At 42.7% G+C, this 21966-nt stretch overlaps 1 protein-coding gene across 1 annotated transcript in view; it reads left to right on the top strand.

Annotated features, from left to right (window-relative positions):
- ACOT12 (acyl-CoA thioesterase 12) overlaps window positions 1-21966 on the top strand; it is a 42248-nt gene that overhangs the window by 18554 nt on the left and 1728 nt on the right. Inside the window, exons 6-14 of the mRNA XM_045022400.1 lie at window positions 2120-2276; window positions 5477-5596; window positions 8090-8240; window positions 9762-9817; window positions 10242-10305; window positions 11294-11377; window positions 17213-17346; window positions 20744-20872; window positions 21726-21852. Coding sequence (XP_044878335.1) covers window positions 2120-2276; window positions 5477-5596; window positions 8090-8240; window positions 9762-9817; window positions 10242-10305; window positions 11294-11377; window positions 17213-17346; window positions 20744-20872; window positions 21726-21852 — 1022 coding nt within the window. The remainder of the gene's footprint in view (window positions 1-2119; window positions 2277-5476; window positions 5597-8089; window positions 8241-9761; window positions 9818-10241; window positions 10306-11293; window positions 11378-17212; window positions 17347-20743; window positions 20873-21725; window positions 21853-21966) is intronic.

Raw genomic sequence — 21966 nt, 5'->3', positions numbered from 1 at the left:
AGGGTTGGTTTTTTTTTAAGGGTTTTATAGAATTCATTCATACTTCAAGCTGAATTTTGCAGTGGAGAAATAAAGTCCAATAGCACCAATTAAGATACACATAGGAGGAGAAATCCATTTGGCTTGATGCCTATAGCTTTCCAAGAAATCAATAGGAACTATGTGCATGTGAGGAGATTGCTCTCAAGAAACAGAAGAAAAATTCTTCAGAGTGATAATCTAAATCCTGGCAGGAAAAATGCAGAGCGCTCATGTGACCAAAAGGAAAAACTGAAGCCTAACTGGTTTCTTTCTTCATCTAGATTTGCCTTTATTTCCCAGACTTATCTCTGTCCTGAAATTACATGAATCGAAGTCGCTGTATTCCCTTTCAAAAACCTGAAATTATTCACAAATGTTAAAGAAACTTTCTAGTATTTACAGTATGAAGTACACATCTCTGTTTATGAACTTCAGTCACAAATAAATTATCTACAGAGAAAAACACCATCTATTATAAATTTAATACCTGCCTTCACAATTTAATTGGGTTGTGAAGACTCAGGATGGACACTTCATATTGTCATGGTGATACCTTTCTGGTAGAAAACTAAGACCCCCAAAGAGCAATCAGAAAGTGGTAACATTCAGTCTCCACGGCCTAGCTGCATTAGGGAAATTGTCTAGATATTTTCTACAATTGCACACACCAGTTCAACATCAACAGTGACATATAGAAAGTAAAATAGGATCAAAAAAGAGATTAGTATATGTGGAGATTGTTAGCTTTCAAATATATACAAAATACATCAAGCAAGAAAATGAAGTTTGTCTTGTGAATGCAAGTTATACAACTCCTTAAGTAGGTCCAAAGTGCAAGGTAATCAGACATCCAAATGGCTATTTGATGATTGTAAACCACAGTTTACTAGGGCAGAAGCCAAAGACATAATTCGTGTCTCATGAAATCCTGTGGTGCAGGTGTTGGTGCTTGCTTGAAATGACTGACACATCTGATACTTGAAACTATTATATCAAGATGTAACTGAAAATACAAAGACTTTTCTTTTAAATTCAGATCACCTCACAGTCAAGGCCCTGATTCAGCAAGGTACTTAGCACACATGTAACTTTAAGCAGTGACTTCAGTAAGACAACTCACATCCTTAAAGTTATGCATATGCTTGAGTACCTTGCTGACTTGAGACTTAAAAGACTGCGACCTTTAAGTCATAACACACAAGATGCTGGGGGCCAAATTCATCCCTGATGTACCTTCACTGAGTTACACAAGAGTTCAGTTTATCCCTAGATTCTTAATTGGACCTTGTATAATATGAATATTTATGAGTATGTTTACATACCTATGGTGAAAATACACGTGTAAGTCCATTGAAATAGTTTCACTAAGAGAATGCTAAGGTTGTATGGTTAAACACTTGAAAGATGAATTGGGAAAGTTAATGTTGTGCACACAACCCTAACTCTACCCCCAGTGCATGGCTATTCACTAAAATACAGTATTTAATGAACACACACTATTTCGCAAGTAATACAGTATAACACGATACAATAATTTTCTACAACCTTAAATCTACATGTATAGCGATTTTTAGTACTGCAAGACATTTATAGCAAAAGTATATAATAAACTTTACTTACTTATAAAACACATTGCAGATTAAATAGAGCAAGCAAGAGTAATACTGAAAATTTACTGGCATACATAGGTTGCCTACATTTTCAATTAGGAGAGCTGCATAGCTGTCTGATTCCCTGAACGTGTGCTTTTAACATAGGTTTTGTATGAAGGATGTCTTCTCATCCCTCCAAACAGAATTTGATCTGCCACCAGGGTGTTCTGTTTCTCTCCATTCTGCTTCCTTGGCAGACAAGAGGCTATGGTGCCCTTGCACCTTGGCAGAGCGTCAGGCTGTTGCTATTATTGAAAGAAGAAGCAGCCTTTTGGCTTCAGGCACTTCCTGGTGTGGGTTTCTTTCTCCCTACAGACATTTTTTTAAATTGTACCAAAAGCCGATAGATCCCCACAGTGATGGGGAAAGGGTATATTCCCCTCTTGGGACAGCTAATAACTCTACTCACTTAACTATCCCATTAATGTATTGTTACCATGTTTCAGATAATGTAAGTGATACAGAGGAAGATACTATTTCAACTGATCTAACCCATGTGCAGAGCATTGAACTTGTCCTGCCTCCTCATGCAAACCATCATGGAAATACATTTGGTGGCCAGATTATGGCATGGATGGAGACAGTAGCTACTATTTCAGCAAGGTACTCTTCTATCTGATGGCTTCCTATATGATTCTGAAAAGACATGCTGTGTGGAAAATCAGAAGTACTCCAAATCCACCATTTTAATGTTAAGGTCATCACAGAGGTTAGTTACAAATGAGAAGTGAAAATAAACTGTATTGTGCTCTCTCGCTGTTGAGGTGCAGGGGATGTCTACATATTTATATATAGGCTTTTCTATGGCACTTATTTCCAGAACATCTGAGTGCTTCAAACACTGCTGAGAAATATTGCTATCTCCTCTTTACAGATGGCGAACTGAGGGACAGAGAGATTATGTGATTTGCTTGAGGCTTCAAAGCAAGTCAATAGCAGAGCTAGAAATAGAACCCAGATCCTGATGGCTAGTGCAGAGCCTTGACCACAAGAATATTCTTCCGTATATGGTAAAATCCTCTGGCACAGCATCAATGAAATCATAAAACAGAGTGGCTGCTCAAGGACAGTCTGCAGCTCCCTATGCATAGCAGAGATGAACTCGAGTGTGGCCAGTGGGTCTGAACAATATGAGCACCACTACCAGGAAGTGTGGATGGACACTGGCATGGGAGTTCTCTTCTAGCCATTGACTCACTATATTATCTTGAGTAGGTCACTTAACTTCTCTGTCTCTCAGTTCCCACATCTGTAAAATGGGAGCAATAATGCTTCCCCAGCATCCTTTGTGAAGTGCTTTGAGATCTACAGATGAAAAGTGCAAAGCTTTATTGCTACACCCTGTAGGTTCATTAGTGGCTATGGCCCAACTGAGCAGCTGCTCTGCCTTCTGCCTTTAGGTTGGAGGGTTCCATCACCTCAGCCTTGACACTGGTCTCCCACACAAACAAAGCTTCTCTGTATGTGCGACCTGAATTTCCATCAGAATTCCCCTCACACCACCTGACCTACTTCATTGCAGGGATGCTAGCAACATTTTTTACTTTAATAATTAAATGCCATTCCTTTTCCTTATTCATGTAATTTTGATTCGTAGCCAGTTAGTTGCACCGATAAGAGATTCTCTATAGTTCTTAGATAAACAGCTCATTTTATTAAAATTAGAAAACGCACTGATTTTACATCAGTGTGTAACTCCATTGACTTCATTACTCCTCATTTATGCCAGTGTACCCAAGACCTGGTCCAAAATATCAGGCTCTGCTTCCCTTGGCTATGTCAATTCACAACTAACCTGAAAGTTAAAATAGTTTATCTGAAACTATGAATATTGAACATAATTTATCAGGTTGAAACTTTTAGGAATAATAGCTCATGGCAGAAACAATATTGGATGGAAACAGAGCTTGTATTTTATGCTTGAGAAATAGCTGCCCTCGCTACAAACCTTTTGTAAGGCAACAATTAGCTCTGACCTTTGTAGGTACCAGTTAGAGTTGCTATGGCCACAGGCTGAGATGGGGAAAGGGGGGAGGGGGAAAAAGCAATACTTGAAGAATAAAATTAAAATACCCATAGAAAGGTTTTTCAAAAGGTTATGTCTCCTTTCTAAAAGTTGTGAAAGTAATTGAACAGCTCAAAGACAGTACTACAGTAATTGAAAATCTATTTGAACCAGGGCTGTCCTTTCTGATATTTTATATGACCAATAGAAGTATTCAGTGCTTTGTTTTCTTGGAAAATAGATCTTAATATTTAGGAAAAAATCCCCCTTTAAAAAATCACATCCTTTCATCCCCTTGGTAATGTTGTATCTTTACTGTGAGTGTTGTAAATGAGATACCCATTTAGCATTTTAAATAGGAAGAGCAAATTATGTTTAATGAAATTACAAAGTCATTTAATGTATTAGTCTATTATAAAGATGTTCTATTCAATTAATTAGCAACAGATAATTGTGTGCATTTAACAATGCTGGTACATTAGTTTACAAAGAGTGCAATTGAATTAAGAGCTGAAACTACTACAAAACTGTGTCATTTCTAGGCTAAAAATGTGTAAAATGAAATTCTGTACTAATATATGTATGCTTTTCTCACTGAATTCGACAGGCATTTCCTGCACATTCATGAGGGCAGAATGTGACCCTTTAGAGTCAGGAAATAAATTGAATTGTTGTTATTAATTATCCTGCATCAGCACCTAGAGGCCCCAGTGTGGTTTAGGGCTGTGAAGACAAATAGAAAAGCCCCCCTACAGGAATTTACAAACTTAAAAATCACAATCCTGCAACTACTTAATCACAAGTGCAATTCTAAGTAATCCAGTGGGGCTCCAAAGCTCCAATGGGACAACTCAGGTGAGCAAAGCAATGCATGTGATTAAGTGTTTTCAGGATCAGGGCCTAAACTGAGAAAAGAGAGACTAGTGAGTGTAATAAACAACAGAAAGGTATGGGGAATGGAAGGATGAGGTAAAAAAAATAGAATTTATATTAAATGAATATACCTTTAAGCCTTGATTTTTAAAAGTTAGGCATTCAACTTTGGATTTCTGCATGGGCAGATGGCCAGTTGTACATCTAACTGGCTTTTTGCATGTTTAGAAACTCAGTTCTAAGACTCAACTTCAGTAGTTGCATGCAACTTTTAGACAAAAGACATATTTCCTTAGTATCATTACAAATTAATGCAGGCTGTAGCTGGGTGAATTTTTAATTTATGTTTCACATAATCATATGCTGCACAAAACTATATTACTTTCTGATAAATGTGAAGATACCATCAGAGGTAAAAAGGATGTATGGACTGAAGTTCTTACATAGGTACATTGTCTTTGGCACTGAGCAAGTTTCATTAACTTGAATAGGACCAGATTGTGAACTCTTTACTCACACTAAACAATATCTTACTCCAAAAGTAGCCCTGTTGAAGTGAGTGGAGCTCTTTAAGAAGTAAGGTACTACTGAATGAATGAGAGTAAGGGGTTCATAATCTGGCCCAATATGAGGTTTATAACAAGTAGGCTTAATTAGTTAAATGTTTGTACAGTGCATTGCAAATGAAGCAGCACAATAGAAGTGGTATTATATTTTGAGACCCAAATTCCGTGCTGTTATATAGCTGAACGTGCTGTCATTTATGAGAAGTTGAGGGATTAAATTAGGCTTGCATTGTGAACTTCTAATTTGTGCCGACCTCATTACTTTAAGTATGCCAAATAATCCTGGGCTGTACCAATACAGAAAAAAGAATTACAAGACCATATACTCTGTTTTATGTCTCTCCTGCTTTCTCATTCAGCCGTCTCTGTCATTCATATCCCACCTTGAAATCAGTTGACATGTTTAAATTCCGGGGACCCTCCACTGTTGGTGATCGTCTTGTCTTCAAAGCAATAGTTAACAACACATTTCAGAAAAGGTAACACTATCTATGTGCTTGTCTCACTGCCCTTCAATAGCACAAGCCCTCTTGAATATTTCAGACTCAAGCCCTCATTGAGGTTTTCCTTATCAGGTTTTTAATGAAGAAATATTTTCAAAATAGCTCTGCTTTTCTCATTTCAAAAATAGTTTGAAGCTTGGTTTATTGTTTATTCAAATCTAAAAGATCACCCGTACCCTCTAGTGATTGATAGCCCAGTTCTGCAAACCTTAATTACAAGTGTAATGCTAAACAATCCAATGAACTCCAAGTCTCCAGTGGTGAGCTGGAGCCGGTTCCCACTGGTTTGCAAGAACCAGTTGTTAAATTTAGACGCCGGTGTAGAACCAGCTGTTAAAGGGGCCCGCCTGAGCTCCCAGCTGGGGAGGCTCCCCCAGTCCCTCCCCTGCTCCCCCCACTCAGAACTGCAGCGTGCCGAGCTGCCAGCGCCAGCGTTCTGGGCAGCTCCTGCCGCTTTGAGCGGCAAGGTAAGGGGGTGGGGCTGCGAGCTCCAGTGGGCCACGCGGCATCCTTACACACTGCCCTGAACAACATGGTAAGGGGGCTGGGCCAGGGCTGGGAGGAGGGGTTGGATGAGGCAGGGGCTGGGCAGGGAGCGGTTGGAGGGGGCGGAGCTTCTGGGGGGCAGTCAGGGAATGGAGAACGGGGGGTTCGGGTAGGCATGAGAGTTCCAGGGGGTCTGTCGGGGTGGTGTGGATGGGGTCAGGGGAGTCAGGGGACAGGGAGCAGGGCGAGTTGGGTAGGGGGTGAGGAGGGACCCTGGGGGACAGTTAGGGTAGGGCGTCTCAGGAGGGGGTGGTCAGGGGACAAGGAGTGGATGAAGGATTGATGGATTGCTTGCGGGTTCTGAGGGGGGCAGTCGGGGGCAGGACATAGAGGGGGTCAGATGGGGGGCTGTTTTGGGAGGCACAGCCTTCCCTACCTGGCCCCTGATGTAATTTTGCACCCACGATGTGCAGGGCCGGATTTAGGAATTGCGGGGCCTGATTCGAACAGTTTCAACAGGGCCCCGGCAGGGATGACTTAAAAAAAAACATGTAAAAAACCACGTGGGGCTTGTACTCACCGGGCGGCACGCCGAGTCTTCGGCGGCACTTTGGTGGCGGATCCTTCACTCGCAGCACTGAAGGACCCGCCGCCGAAGTGCCACCAAAGACCCGGTAGGGAACTGGCTGTTAAGATTTTGGCAGTTCATCACTGGACATTGTAGTCATTTGGACCCTGATCCTGGAGTGTACTTCATGTGGGTACAGGGCTCTATTTGTGTGGAGCTTATTGCAGAGTCCAGGCCCTAGCAGCTGCTTCCTGGTTGCAAAGTTCTTGTTTTGGAAGAGGGAGGAAGAAGGGGAGGGTGAAGACATCTGGTGTTAAACCCAGCCAAATGCTGCCTGGAATAAATGGGTACAGCTGCCATAGAAGTCTTTATACCAATTGCGACTGGTTCTAAGTTGGGCAGAATATGAGTGTTAATGAGCATTATTTAGCACAATGAAAGGGCCTGATGCCTGAATTCAGTAAGTCTGCTTTGTACCCATCCTGTGGCATAAAGCAGACTTAAATACAGTTGATCCTACCTTCTGAGGATCCTCCCATGGTGGGGGAAACCTCCAGTGACTTAAGGCTACTATAGAGGCTCCTACACCACAACCCGCTATCTGAAACCTAGCAAAGAGTGTGTGTGGTTGCAATACCCCTTTGCCAGGGGGATCCCCAGCTACTGGAATGACTCCTTGCAGTCAGGCATAAGTAAATGACACCAGGGAAGTGACAGTTCCCTAGCGACCCTGGGACCTGGAATGTCAAAGTCGCTTAAACCCATCTTTGCCCACATCCCAACCCCTGGTCCTGTGATAAGCACTGCTCAGCCAGACCAGAGGCTGTGGCCTAAGAAGGTAGGCGGAAGTGCCACAGGAAAAGCCACAGGAGGGTATAAGTTACAGCAGTCCCTCCTCGAACTTCAGCTTATATTCTGCCATGTCAATATTTCTGGAGCAAATAGGGTCCTGGTGGCAATAGATGTAACTCCCACTGCTACTCCCTTTATCAAGGGCTAAATTTGGTCCCCCCAGGACACCAGCTTGCTGTGAGTTACCTTTGTCTTGCACATCTGAATGCCAGTCAGTGCAAGTTCGCTCTCACCCCCAAGTCTTTCCCCCCAGCCCCCAGTTCCCATACTCTGCTCATCATTAGGTATCTAAGCACCTACACTACTTTGATACTTTAATTCATTTTCTGCCTATTTTAGTCCTGACATTTACCTTACACCACCTTTTACATCACTGCTGAAATATGCCTGTGTCCAGATAGAAAACTAATAATTAATTGTTCATATATCCAAAATACTCAGATTTCCATCACTGTTGTTCCCTGTACCCAAGAAGTGTATAACAGCTCTAGTTATGTTTGTCTCATTGCTGCTTCTGTGTCATTCTGTTGTGGTTAAATAATTCATTTAAACTCTTCTTTCAGTGTTGAGGTTGGCGTTCGTGTTGAGGCCTACGACTGTGAGGAGTGGACCATAGGCCAAGCACGGCATATTAACAGCGCTTTTCTGATTTTTAATGCTGTAAAAGACAAAGGAGAGCTCCTCACCTTTCCCAGAGTCAAACCCACTACGAAGGTCAGCTCTTTACACGAGAGAGAGAATGAATATAGAGATGGCTTATATAGTCCAACCCAAAATAATGCATATCACACAGCCAATCACTGTCAGACATTCCAGGGAAGTGAAGAGCTAAACAAGGTTATAAACTGAATCACTTTCTCTTCCTCCTCAAGAGGATATTCTGAACTTGAGAAAGCTTGTAGGGCAATTGAACAACTCCTAACTAGCCTGGGGATTTGTAAAGGAAGTTGCTGGAGTCAGGCACCCAAGTCCTATTGAATTTCAATGGGAATTAGTGCCTTTTTCCCTTTGACTCCTTTGAAAATTCCAGCCCAAGTACATGGATCCCTTAAAGTGGTTCATTGAGCTTTTAAACCTTCATGACTATAAAACTGTTGTTTTGAATATTCTGCTATGATGTAATCTTTTGTTAGCGCTTTTTTCTTTCTCTTATCACAGAATTCCATAAAGTACCGGGCAGAAATAAAAGAGCTACAAAAATAGTGAATTAATGACTAGGAGGGTAATGACTTTGTAAGGAAATGAGGAGTCATATGCACTCTGCACTAGCCAATGCACTACCTTGCACATTAAACTCTATCTTGTTTCAAGAGGGAAAGCTGACTCCTATGTCAGCATTATCTCCACTCTTCTAAAAAATGCTATGGCACCTTAACTTCAACCAGAGAAGCAATGCTTCAACTAAGCAGCAGCTCACAGGGCATTAATTCCGTTTTTTCTAACAGGAACAGAGTACCAGCTCTGAAGCAGAAATAAAAAAAGAAGCTGCTTTCTACTGCAGTTGAAGAAGAAAAAATATGCAGACTGACAGACTAAAATAGAGGATTAGGTGCGATATTTTCAAAAGCACCTAAATCACACAGCCCAATCCCACTGACATTCAGTGGGATTTATGCTCCTAAATTACTTAGTTGCTTTTGAAATTTCTATTCTAAATGGAATAGCAATGGAAGAAAGTAGTGACTGAATAGTCAGTTTGAGGTGGTGATCAAACCTATTGTGCAGTGCTCACTTCTAATTTTTCATAATGCACTGCCCTCTGCTCTCCAACTCAGACATGTACTAAAGCAGTATAGAAATCCCTCAAATATTGCTTTCCATGTTGAGCACTGTGTAGAAGGTTCCTTGGATTAATATTTTATCTAAAAGGTGGCACTTTTGGCAAGTACAGAATGTTTAGCATTATACTTCTCTATTGCTCCTGGGCAAAAGTCCATGTAATAACACTATGCTACTAAAATACTCCAGACTGGTACTTAGATTATTTTTGCTATGTGAAGGGATACATCGCATTTAAAAAAAAATTGATCAAGTTCATACCTGGGGAAATTCCATTGTAATAAGTGTAGTAATTTTGGGGGAGAGGGGCTTAAATAACATAGTTTACATTTGGTATATGACAGTGTCCTTTTTAATAAATAATTCTTAATTGTCTTTTATTTGCACAACATTCTCGAAGTAGAATGTATCATAATTCAATCAGATTATTTCTGTTTTGTTTTGCTTCTTGTGAAGGATGGTTTGAGAAGATATCATGGAGCTATTGCACGCAGAAGAATTAGACTAACCAGGTATGAATAAATTTCAAAGGTAACTTGGTACTATCTTTCACTGTGGAAGAAGTGAACTTTTTTTTTTTTTTACATATACTGTGCTCATTATTTTAAGTCTTCTCAGATGCAATAACTATTGGCACCTAGCATTTCTGGACCTGATCTTGTTTGTCTAAGTCATGATGAAATCAATGGCTACTATTCATCTGAGTAAGTCAAGAAATATTTGGGCTTTCTTGTGTGTTCCCCATCCTTTTTTGGGAAAAAAGAGGAGCTAATGCTTACTTAACTCACCATGTTGTTGTGAGGATTAATTAATTAATATTTGTAAAGCATTCAGATGATGCTGAATACTGTGCAAGTGGTTGTTGTACACTGAAGGAAGACAATGAACACTATTTGTTTTGTTTTGACCTCTTTGTATACATAATATGTATTTCAGAAAATACATCCTTTCCAATAAGGAAGACACTCCTTCCTCTGATCTCTGGGATACACGCAACCAGGTAATACTTACATCATCTGAATTCATCCACATACATAGTCTGAGAGGTGCATATGGACATTTTGGATATGTCAAAACAATGCTAAAGATCTGACACAAACAATCAGCATCTTAACTTGACCTGCTGTACCTAATTTTGGAAGAGTGGCTAAATGTGTACAGTGTATGTGTAGCGATACTTACGCACAGTGGGGTGAAGTAAGGATGGATTAGTAATACTGACCCTGAATTTCCATGATTTTGTGTATTTATACAAATCCCTAGTGTTATTTTATTGCAGAATGTTCTGTACGAAAGTTTTTTTTTAACCCCCACTGGTTCCTTGATGTTGTATTAGGTCCTTATAATTAAATCTAAAAGTAAATAAATAATAATTGGAAATGTATAATGTAGGAAATGATTTGCCATTGACTGTGGCAGCACTGGAGTGTGTTACCATCGGAGTTAGAATTCTGTGAATGTAGCAATTTTTTTCTGCAGAAAAGTAAATATAAACAGACAGTAGATTTTAACAAACTGAATGATACTGAATGATACTGAATTTTTTTTAAATGAAATTGAAACATCTTTAAAGATTCTTGCATTGTTTGTTCTCTTTTTACCACTTCCAAATATCAGCTCTATCCTTGACATGTACCTATCCAGTGTTGTCAAACACAAGTAATAGGCATCCAGTCCAGATATCCATTCCTCTGATTGCACCTTCTGTTTTCAAGCAGTAGAGGGTTTTTTTTTTTGCTCTATTTTATCCATCAAAGAAAGCCAAATTAGTGTTTTTAATTAGGGTTCTTTTGCCATCAGCCATGTGAAAACACAATCCAGCTATTGAAAGTATTTAATTCGGAAACTAATGGACTGTGTTTTCTGGAAGACCACTTACGGGAAAAAATCCATTTGCCTGGTTTGTGATTCTGGGGTAACTATGGTACAGAAATGAGATTCTCTTTTATATCAGCCCTTCATTTTTAATAATATATCTTACATTTCAGGCATACTTGAGTTACAGCAATGTAGCCACCCTGACAGTGCTGGCAACAAAATGTGGATGGGAAATAACCAGCACTCTGGATAATGTAAGTACAGAATTGTGGAACAGTTGCATGCCAACTTCAGTAACATTTGGAGGGCCAGATCATGCTCACCATTAGAACTGGGCAGACAAAGTGTATTCTGTTTCATGAATGATTATGATATTTCAAAATCTGGTTTAGTTCTGATTAGGAAAGGAAAACAAATTTTTTGAAATTCTCTGTGAGTGGGAGGCAGCATCTCCTGCCTGGTGGTTAGAGCCAAGGCAGCAGTTATGCTCAACGGTTTGTCTCCAGTAGCATCCTTGCCTACTGGGTACAGCTCATAGGCATCTGCCACATGGGCTGTTGCTCCACTTCATGGGTGCGGCTCACAGGAGGGGTAGGGAAACCCAGGACCTCCCATTCCACTGGGTTCTGACCCAGGGCTCTCAGAGGCTGTCCCTCATACTGCATCCCAGCTGGCTTTCGTTCATCCATGGGGAGTGCTGCCTTCTGTGCTTCTGGCCCTGGTCCCAGTCTCTGGGAGCGGCAGCTCCCCCATTCCCTGGCTTGGTGGAGGAATCAGGTCACATCTTTCCCTGGAAATCCCAGAGCACATCCTTCTCCCTGGCTTGCCAGCATCTGAATGAGCTGTCTGGCAGTCTTTTAAACCCTGCCTCTAACCCGAGCATGCACAGGCAGAGGGATGGGGCCCCTGAGCCCAGAGTGCCTCTTAACCCCCTCCTGTCCAAAGGGGTTGATACATTCCCTGTCACATTCTCCAAGAAAAGGGAATGAAGCCCTAGCTTCATGAATGAAATCTCATCTGGCAGGCAGCCCTGGAGGCATGAATCCTGGAAGCCTGTGGGCTCCCCAAATCTGAGGCAGTCCAAGTGCAAGCTGCTCCAGAGCTCTGGACCCTGAAAGCCCTGGGCTTCCCAAATCCAAAGTAGTCTGTATGGCGGGCTAACCCTGGGCCATAAACCATGTTATTTCTGCAACAATTAGTCTTCTAAAATAAATACATGAAATATTTTACAAGCATGCACCAGAGGTAAAGCTTCCTTTTCAATTTGGGCATAGTGGCATTCTGTTTTTGCAAGAGCCCTGGATGCATATGCCTCCAGTCTCCAATGCTCATCATATTTTTGTAGCAACACAGCCCTTATGCTTTCTTTGGAGGCATCAGCGGACAATTAGGTCTGCCTCCTGCTGTCAAAATACCTTAGAACAGGGTTTTTTTGAATCAGTTGTTTTAAATTACCAAACTCTTTGTCCAGGTTAGCATGCTTTGTCCACTGGTTATTCTTTTGAATGAGTGCACAGAGGTTGCTGGGTTCTGCAGCTAAATTAGGTTTAAATTTACCAAAAAAATCATTCATCCCTATGTTGCATCTTGTGTTCTGGTAAGATCAATACATCCCCCTTATTCAGTTAACCTTTTTCCTAAATAGGTTAATTTCTCTGAGCCTGAATTTACATTTTTGTTTATTTAGCTTCAGGCTTTCTGCTTTAGTCCTGTCCAATGCTCTCTTTAACCTGTAATTCTGATCCTCTATTGTGCTTTTTTCTGTGCCTTCAATTCCCTCAAATATTTGCTGCACATTTCTATGAAAAACTTCTGGAGCAGATTTTAGACCAAATGGTAATCTGAGTAAGTAATATCTTCCATATAGTGATCTTCTCATGTAAGGGAATCTGCTAGAATCCAGACAATGCATCTAAAGTAGTAAAATACTTTTGCGCCAGTTATATCTTTTACCTTCACTTGGTACACACATACCTCTAGTAGGAATGAGTTCTCCATTATAAACTTTCAATTTAACTTGTTTGCTCGCCATTTTTTTCCATGTTTTTTCTTTAACCTTTTAAAACTAATATCTGAAACAATATTTACCAGAGCACCAGTGTCGAAATGTAAGAGTCCCATTAGTCTATAAGGAAACTGTCCATTCATCTGTTTTTTCCTCTCAAGATACAGCTCCTAGATCAGTAGTTTTTAAGCTTTTTTCATTTGTGTACCCCCATAAAAATTTCTTAAGGGGGTGTGAACACCTTTGGACATCTTAGACATAGTCTGTGAACCCCCAGGGGTCCACGGACCACAGGCTGAAAACCACTGTCCTAGATGAAACTCCTTTTTCTGTTGCTGTCCCTACTTTCTTCTTGGATTACTGCAGCAGCATGCATGCTTTCCTCTTCTGCAGCTGTTCATCCTAGTGGCAGACTTTGGCAAAAGGATTGTATTTCTTACAAATATTGCAGTTCTTCCCAAAAGCTGGGCAATGTTGAAGTCTGTTTTTATCCACACCTTGTGCAGTCCTTGAAGATTTCCCTTGCAAACTATCATGCTTTGCTTTTTTCAGGCTTCTTGGTGTTTTTTTATTCTGTACTGACGTGTACTTGGCGCGGTTTACCCCTGTCCCAGACACCTGCCCCTTCTGCGGCGTGAGGGAGACCCTGGCGCACATTTACGTTGAGTGCGCCAGGCTGCAGCCCCTATACCGGCTCCTCACCAATCTCCTATTGCGTTTCTGGCTGCACTTTTCCCCCCACCTCCTTCTCAATGCACTCCCTATCCATGGCCCCACGAAGTCGCGGGACCTCCTGGTCAACCTCCTCCTTGCCCTGGCAAAAATGGCCATCTACGTGACCAGGGAGAGGCGGTTGGCCAATGGGGACTCCTGCGACTGTGGGGCTTGTTTCCGATCCTTAGTCCGTTCACGTCTCTGGGCGGAGTTCCTCTGGGCGGCGTCCGCTGGCTCCCTTGACGCCTTCGAGGAGCTGTGGGCGCTGTCCGGGGTTCTCTGCTCGGTGTCCCCGTCAGGCTCCCTTCTTATGACCCTTTGACCGCACTCCTGTCCCTGTTCTTTTATTAGTTGTCCCTCGCAATTAGTGGGTTTCTGAGGCCCTGTGGAACCTCCCCTTAGGCTGGGGGGGGAATCTGTTAGCATGGGGCGGGCTTTGCCCCCCCCCGTTTCCCGGAAACCCAATAGATACTAACTTACTGACTGCCAGTTTTTTTCTCTTTTGTCACCCTATCCAGAGTGGCAGTGTCCTCTTTTCCGTCCATTATTATTGTTCTGTTTTGAGTGATTGCTGCTGCCTGACACAGTCTTTATCCAAAGTGAGCTCTGTGTCATCCAACACTCTTTTTTCAGCTTTGGAGCTTTAATTCCAATTCCAAGTCGATCCCTTATAACAATCTGTCAACTGTCCATTGTTGCAGGTTGAGCTCATTAGCTTCAGCTCTGTTAGGAATTCTTCAAAGGACACTCCTCTCATTTTGTCTTCTTAGGTGAAACTTAAACCTTCCAAATGTTTTACTCTTTTAAGGTATACAATATTCTTCAAACGTCTGCCTGACTTAGTTGCATGCTATAAAAGACATCCACTGCCTCAAGTCCTGAAATATTTAAGGAGATTGCTGTTTTCTGCTGGTCTTCTTTCTCACCAGAGCCAGCTGCTTGCATTTATATATCAAAACTCTGTTTGAATCCTTTCCAGGAGTCTGCTGAATTACCTGAGAATTTCAATGCCTTGGGGGCTTTTAGTTGGTGCCTCTCCAATATGACTCCTTTACTCTTTCACCACAGTCCTCTTTTCTGTCTTCTCTTGTACCCAGCTGGTACCATGTATTGTCTTGTGAATTCATAAAGAGAAACTCTAAGAATTAAAACTGAGTTACCTAAACTAAAGGAGAGCCATGAGCTCCTAGCTGTGTGCCTGGTGGAGCTGCCACTAGACTGCTTCCAACCCCTTCTCACTAACCCCAGTCTATTTCCCTCTTACATGTGCTCTGCTCTTAAAGGCACAGTACATACTCCTAACAGTGAAGTGGGCTGTAGCCCACGAAAGCTTATGCTGAAATAAATTTGTTAGTCTCTAAGGTGCCACAAGTACTCCTGTTCGTTTTGCAGATACAGACTAACACGGCTGCTACTCTGAAATTTAGTCTGAGTACTTCTTCCACCTGGCTTCTCTAAGGACTTGTCCACATGGACACTTAGAGTTGGGGTGTGAATCTGCAGTACACTGCCTGATGCGCACACAAGCCTGGTCTACACTAGGCGTTTAAACCGGTTTTAGGAGCGCAAAACCGATTTAACGCCACAACCGTCCACACTAGGAGGCACCTTATATCGATTTTAATGGCTCTTTAAACCGGTTTCTGTACTCCTCCCTAACGAGAGGAGTAGCGCTAGTATCGGTATTACCATATCGGATTAGGGTTAGTGTGGCCGCTGATCCATGGTATTGGCCTCCGGGCGGTATCCCACAGTGCACCACTGACCGCTCTGGACAGCAATCTGAACTCGGATGCAGTGGCCAGGTAGACAGGAAAAGCCCCGCGAACTTTTGAATATTTCCTGTTTGCCCAGCGTGGAGCTCCGATCAGCACGGGTGGTGATGCAGTTAAAAATCAAAATAAAGAAAGAGCTCCAGCATGGACGATGCGGACGTGATCGCTGTAAGGGCAGGCAAATCTGTTCTATCAGCGCTCCGTTACAGAAGACGAAATTCAAAATCATTTTTTTAAAATCTCCAGACAGGGCTCCAAATGCTTCTAGGGTCAAACACCGTGTCCGCGGTGGGTCAGGGCATAGCTCGGCAATTTTTGCCCCATCAGGCACTGGGATCTCAACCCGGAAGTTCCAAGGGGCGGGGGAGGCTGCGGGAACTATGGGATAGCTACGGAATAGCTACCCACAGTGCAACGCTCCAGAAATCGACACTAGCCTCGAACCGTGGACGCACACCACCGATTTAATGTGTTTAGTGTGGCCGCGCGCACTCGATTTTATAAAATCTGTTTTACAAAACCGGTTTATGCAAATTCGGAATAGTCCCGTAGTGTAGACGTACCCACAGTCTCTGTGTGGAGAGCTCTAATACAAACCCAGCGCAACATGTACATTTAAAGAAAAACAAAAGCAAAAGCTTACTGGAACAAAATACTCCACTGCACACACAGTTCTCCTCCTGGAGAGAGGATGAGAGTGAGAACAAACAATACATGTCAGGCATTAGCCATGTGGCTTCATACACTACTGAAAAGTGCTCAGGTATTTAGAATATTTTTCCCTGTTCAAGGCCCAGGGACAGGATGGAATTCTGGGCCAATAACAGCTTTTCAATATGACTTTTAAGACCAATATCCTAGGTCCCTGCACTTGGGTGGAACACAGGGGATTTTTGAGGGGGCCCAGGATATGGCCCTTTGTTTTGAATAGGTGGCCTGAGCATCTGGAGGCCGTAATGAAGAGGCTTTTTTTCTGTACCAGAAAAGGGTGTTCTGGTGTTTGTGGAAATCACACAGGAAGTGGGCTCCGTCGAACACCCTGAGACCTGTTTAGGGTGACCAGATGTCCCATTTTTAAAGGGACAGTCCCACTTTTTAGGACTTTTTCTTATATAGGCACCTATTACCCCACCCCCATCCCATTTTTTCACAGTTGCTATCTAGTAACCCTATGCACAGTTGGCCTGGCTTCCTCAGTAGAGAAATACCAAAAAAAAAATTAAAACTCTTAAAATGTTTGTGAAACAGCTTTTCAATACTATAACTGGCTTATACAGACTATATGATGACATGGGATGTGAGCTTGTATTGATGCTTATGACTCATTCCTTCATCGCTCATGAGCAAGTCAATTACTCCCAGTTTATGCAGTTAAACCCCTTAGTACTATATCACATCATCATGTATTATCCTTTTCTTCATAAATGTATACTTTTTAATGTAAGAATGATTTAGAAACTAATCTTAAACACTCATCTGCATCTCGCTGCCTGTCAGACATATGTTGCATGTTCTCTTGCCAAGTAAAAAGCTGATGAAGTTGTCCATTTATGTTCTTCATTCTGTATTTTTAAAATGCTCTTCATTCATTTCAGATAAAAATATTCACACATGAGGAGAGTGATACCTTGTCTGTCAAGGTAGAAATGCAAGTGAGGATACCATCAAATCTAGCTTTCTTCCTTTTGTCTGACTTCAGACTCCGCAGGCAATGGGACAAACATTACTTGTAAGAGCAGCTCAATATTTTTTTTTTCTAGCACTATTTGACTCTGCTGTTAACTAATCTTTTCAGATGCTATCACTTTCTTCTGGATTAAAACTGGGATTGCCATGGAGTGACAAGCGAAGGGGCTGGGCCAGAGGTTATCCTGTATGAGAGTGAGCAAGTTTCCATGCCCTAAACATGGTGTATAGTAAAGGGTTCAACGTTAATCGTATAGGCTAATAGTGTATATTCACAGTGCAAGAAGCAAGGCAGAGCACTCAGTTATAGTCTGCTCTAATTAAACATGTTTATGCGGTGTGACCAATTCACAGTGTGACACAGCTGAATATAATGTCAGAGATCAGGAAGCTTATAGTCATAGCCTCCTAAATGCCAAATAAATTTTATGTTTTTTTAGAGTAATTCTTGTCTTTTCTAATCCAAATAAACTCTGTAAGCTGTTTATTTTCTTAATATCCCTGACAGAGAATAGAATAGGAAATAGTGGGAGATGATATAAAACAGGTGGATGTGGTACCATTTTAATTAGGTGTGTACATGCACTTAAGGAAAAGAAGAGGCTTTTCCAGTGATTCATTGTATCTTTAAAGGTTTTTATCAGAGGAGAAATGTTCTGATTATGCTCTGAGTGGTGCTTCGAAGGGACTTGCAGGCCTGCCTGGCTGAGTTTTGAGCCCAACAAAGAGGAAAGTCTGAAGAAAAGTGAAAGTCTATATGGCAATATATCCAGAGCTTCAGATTTCTTATAACTAATATATAGCCTCGAGAACTGGCCAAAATGATCTATTGGCTCCACAGTATTCAGTCATTAGGAGTAGAAATAAAGCAAAAAATATTGTCTGCCTAAAAAGTAGGTTTGAAGATTTACTCCTGAGGGAATTCTGTGCCAAAAATTAAAAATGATGCACACGATATTTTAAAATTCTGCAAATGTTATTTGTCAATAAATAAATGTGGCTCCAGCATGTCAGTGGGGAGCACAGGCCATTGGCTGCATTGAGGTGGGAGATCACCCTGAAGCCCCCATGTCCTCTGGTACAGGGCCTCAGCAGTGAGGCTGCACCTGACCCTGACATAGTACAAGGGCCAGGCCTGCCCCAAAAACACCCCCGGGGCCCTGCCTCTCTGCCCCAGGCACACCTGGTGTGGATGGGCAGGCTCAGCCCAGTGGGATCCAAGTGTGGAGAGGTTTAGTGTGGGTGTGGAAGGAGCCAGCTGTGGGGTGAAAGGTTTCTGTGTGGGGCTGTGGGGCAATCTGGGTACGGGTGGCTCAGTGGGAGATTTAAATCACAGGGGCTCAGTGGGAGGTTCCGGGTGCAGGGGCAATTGGCTGCTGCAGGGGATCCAGGTGAAGGTGGTTGGGGCTCAGGAGAGTGGATCTGGGGATGGAGAGATGGGGCTTGGTGTGTGGGGGAGTCTGGGTGGGACGGCTCAGTGGGGGGGGTCCAGGAGCTGCAGGAATGGTGCTTGATGGGATGGGGGTCCAGGTGCAGCTGGCTGGGGCTCTGTGGGGTGGGGGAGGCTCATCAGAGGGGTCCGGGTGTAGGGTTTGTCAAGATGAGGTGTTGATGGGCCTGCTTAACGGGGGAGCCCCAGCTGCTGCTGAGGAGACACCACATGCCTGGCTCCTGCTCCCCCCTGGTGATTTCCCCTAGTCCCTTTTCTTCTCTATCTCCCTCTCCCCTCATGGCCACATTCCTCTCTCCCTGCCCTATTCCACCCCATTCCTTCCCCAAGGCTTCTTCTCTCTCACCCACCTCGTCCTCCCCCATTTCTCCCACCCCTCCCCCCTTGCCCAGGCCCAGCCCCACTGCAGGCACGCACTGTTGCACAGAAAACAGGAAGGCTCCCAGCACACAGAAGGGGAGCATGACTGGAACTAGGACCCAGGAGGTAGCGTTCAGCTGCAGAGTCAGTGAAGCCAAGATACAACCTCCTTCAGCTGGACAGCTCTGCACTTGCAGAAAGCAGGGGGGGGGCCAGTGGCACATAACCCTATGTGCCCCCCCCCCATGCCTCCAAAAAACTGAACCCATCGTCCTGTCCCCCTGCCCGTGGCTTCCCTGCCATTTTCTGCAGGGAAGCACAGGAATTCTTCGGGGGGGGGGGGGCGGCGTTTTCTGCAGGCAGGCAGTCATGCAGGATCCCCCCACGAGTGAGGATTATGTTTTTAATGTTGAAATAAAGGTAAATCACTAAGGTAAGTGGCTAGCGGCTCTAAGAAGAGAGCAAGTAAGGATACCCTGGCAGGTGGCTAGTCCTAAACAGTGCACTCTTACATGTGCAACTTTGAATAAAAACTAGTACAGACGCGTTAGGATGAGAGTATAAAATTTTGAGCCACTGGAGGACTACATCATCTCATCCAAATTCATGCAAAACATCAAAGAGAATGTTCCAAGATGCTCTGTCACATGCTCTTTCTGCATCTAAAAAGACTGAAATAGATTCAAGTTTTGAGTGTCTGGAGGCCCACTGCGCTCCAGGGACATAGCAGGCAGCATTGCAGGCAGAGCAGCTGTTCTTTAGAAAGTCAGTTTGATTTTGGCCCACAAGTTTCAGGCGAAAAATGGTCTAGTCTTGCATGCAGTCTTTCAGCCAGTGTTTTAATCAGGGAAATAGATCTGGAAGGGGACCACACTCCTGGGTCTTTGACTTTCCCAGGTATGTTACGATAGGGCAGGTGGCCAGATGAGCTTACACGGAGCTCTTCGGGCCTGGGAGATGTCCTCAGAGTGTCACAGCTAAATACAAGTTGGAACAGATTGTTTAGCATCGGTAATTAACACATATTTCAAGGGACCAGTCAAGGTAAAGTGGCTTGTGAACACCCCTCCAGTCATAGGGGCAAAAGGCAGATGGGGGAAGAAAGGTAACGGGAGAGGAGGTTGTTAGTGGGTTACAGATTGTTGTAATCAGCCATAAATCCAGTGATACAGGGGAACATTTAGATACCTAGAAAATAGTACTGAATGCAGTTTGATGCTTGTCCAAAGAGGAACTGACAATATGTGAGAGAGTTGCTTGTACTGCTTTGCTCCAACACCAGCTGGTCCTGGAGCTTTATTTGATTTTTTTTAGAGTGTGGGGGGCAGAGCCATAGATGAGGCATTGCAAAGAAGAAGGCTCTCACTCTGTTTCATCACACCCCCATTCTTTGAGGACTTGCTGTTGGGCCCCATTTTGCAGCAAAGTAACGTTATTTGTGGCACAAGCCCAACTGAACTGCAAATTAGTTTCCAGTCTAGTTTTAACATGCCCCGAGTAATCCAAAGAAAAACTGAACAGCCTACATTAAAATGGTAAGGTGTTTTCTGATGCTGTGTTTTTAAGAGAGCTTATTGCACACTTCAGGTGCTGAACTGTCCTGACTGTGGCACGTTAAATGTACTTGCAGAACTTGTGAGGTCATAGAGAACGTGAATGAAGATGAGACGATATATCACATTACATCGCCATCAGTGAATGGAGATAAACCCAAAGATTTTGTAGTTCTTGTGTCTCGAAGACAGCCCTGTAAGATTGGGTGAGTAAGCGAATTTCAAGTTTGGCTGGTGTAGAACCTTTGGAGCTATAACTCTTTATTACCATGCATATCTAGAAGACAGGTCCGAGAATAATAAATGTAGTAAAGATATTATTGCAGCCCATAAGAAGTTGGGTGGACTACTGTTTTGGACCATCAGCTTTATGATCTTCACCTGGCACTGTTTGTCAGTGGTCTTAATGAGCAATTTGAGGATTCACTGCAACAACCCCTTTGCGTACACCTGCTGGTTAGACACAATAGGGGCATGCACTCCCTCTCATAAGCTTGCCACTCCAAATCACACTTAGGGCTCTCATTTTTTACACGGGCCAGCTGTGGTTGAAACTTTAATTTGTTTAATGTTTTCATAGAAAATATGTCATATTTATATGGTTTAAAGACAGTAAACTATATTTAGTATAAAGAACAGGAGTACTTGTGGCACCTTAAAGACTAACAAATTTATTTTAGCGTGAGCTACAGCTCACTTCTTCGGATGCATAGAATGGAACACACAGACAGGAGATATTTATACATACAGAGAACATGAAAAGGTGGAAGTATGCATAACAACATAATGCATACTTCCACCTTTTCATGTTCTCTGTATGTATAAATATCTCCTGTCTGTGTGTTCCATTCTATGCATCCGAAGAAGTGAGCTGTAGCTCACGAAAGCTCATGCTAAAATAAATTTGTTAGTCTTTAAGGTGCCACAAGTACTCCTGTTCTTTTTGCAGATACAGACTAACACGGCTGCTACTCTGAAACCTAAATTTAGTATAGTTCAAGTTATTCATATGTATTTTTTTACAGCTTGTTGAAGAGACTCTTGGTTTTTTTCCTACAGTGACCCTTACATAATAGCTTTGAGGTCAGTTACCCTGACATCTGTGCCACCTTCTCCAACCTATTGCAGAAGTGAAATCCTATGTGCAGGATTCCTGGTCCATAGTGATGGCAACAACTCCTGTACGGTAAGTAGCTTTACAAGTCACAATGGTATCTGCTGTCCCTCCAATATTATACGTGCATCATCTCACTGAAGTGCACTGTCTTAAACAGGTCCGTGACTCAATGGCAGGAATCAC

Source organism: Mauremys mutica, chromosome 6 (genome assembly GCF_020497125.1).
Source record: "Mauremys mutica isolate MM-2020 ecotype Southern chromosome 6, ASM2049712v1, whole genome shotgun sequence".
Lineage (NCBI taxonomy): Eukaryota > Metazoa > Chordata > Testudines > Geoemydidae > Mauremys > Mauremys mutica.
This window is presented reverse-complemented; position numbering and strand designations above follow the sequence as displayed.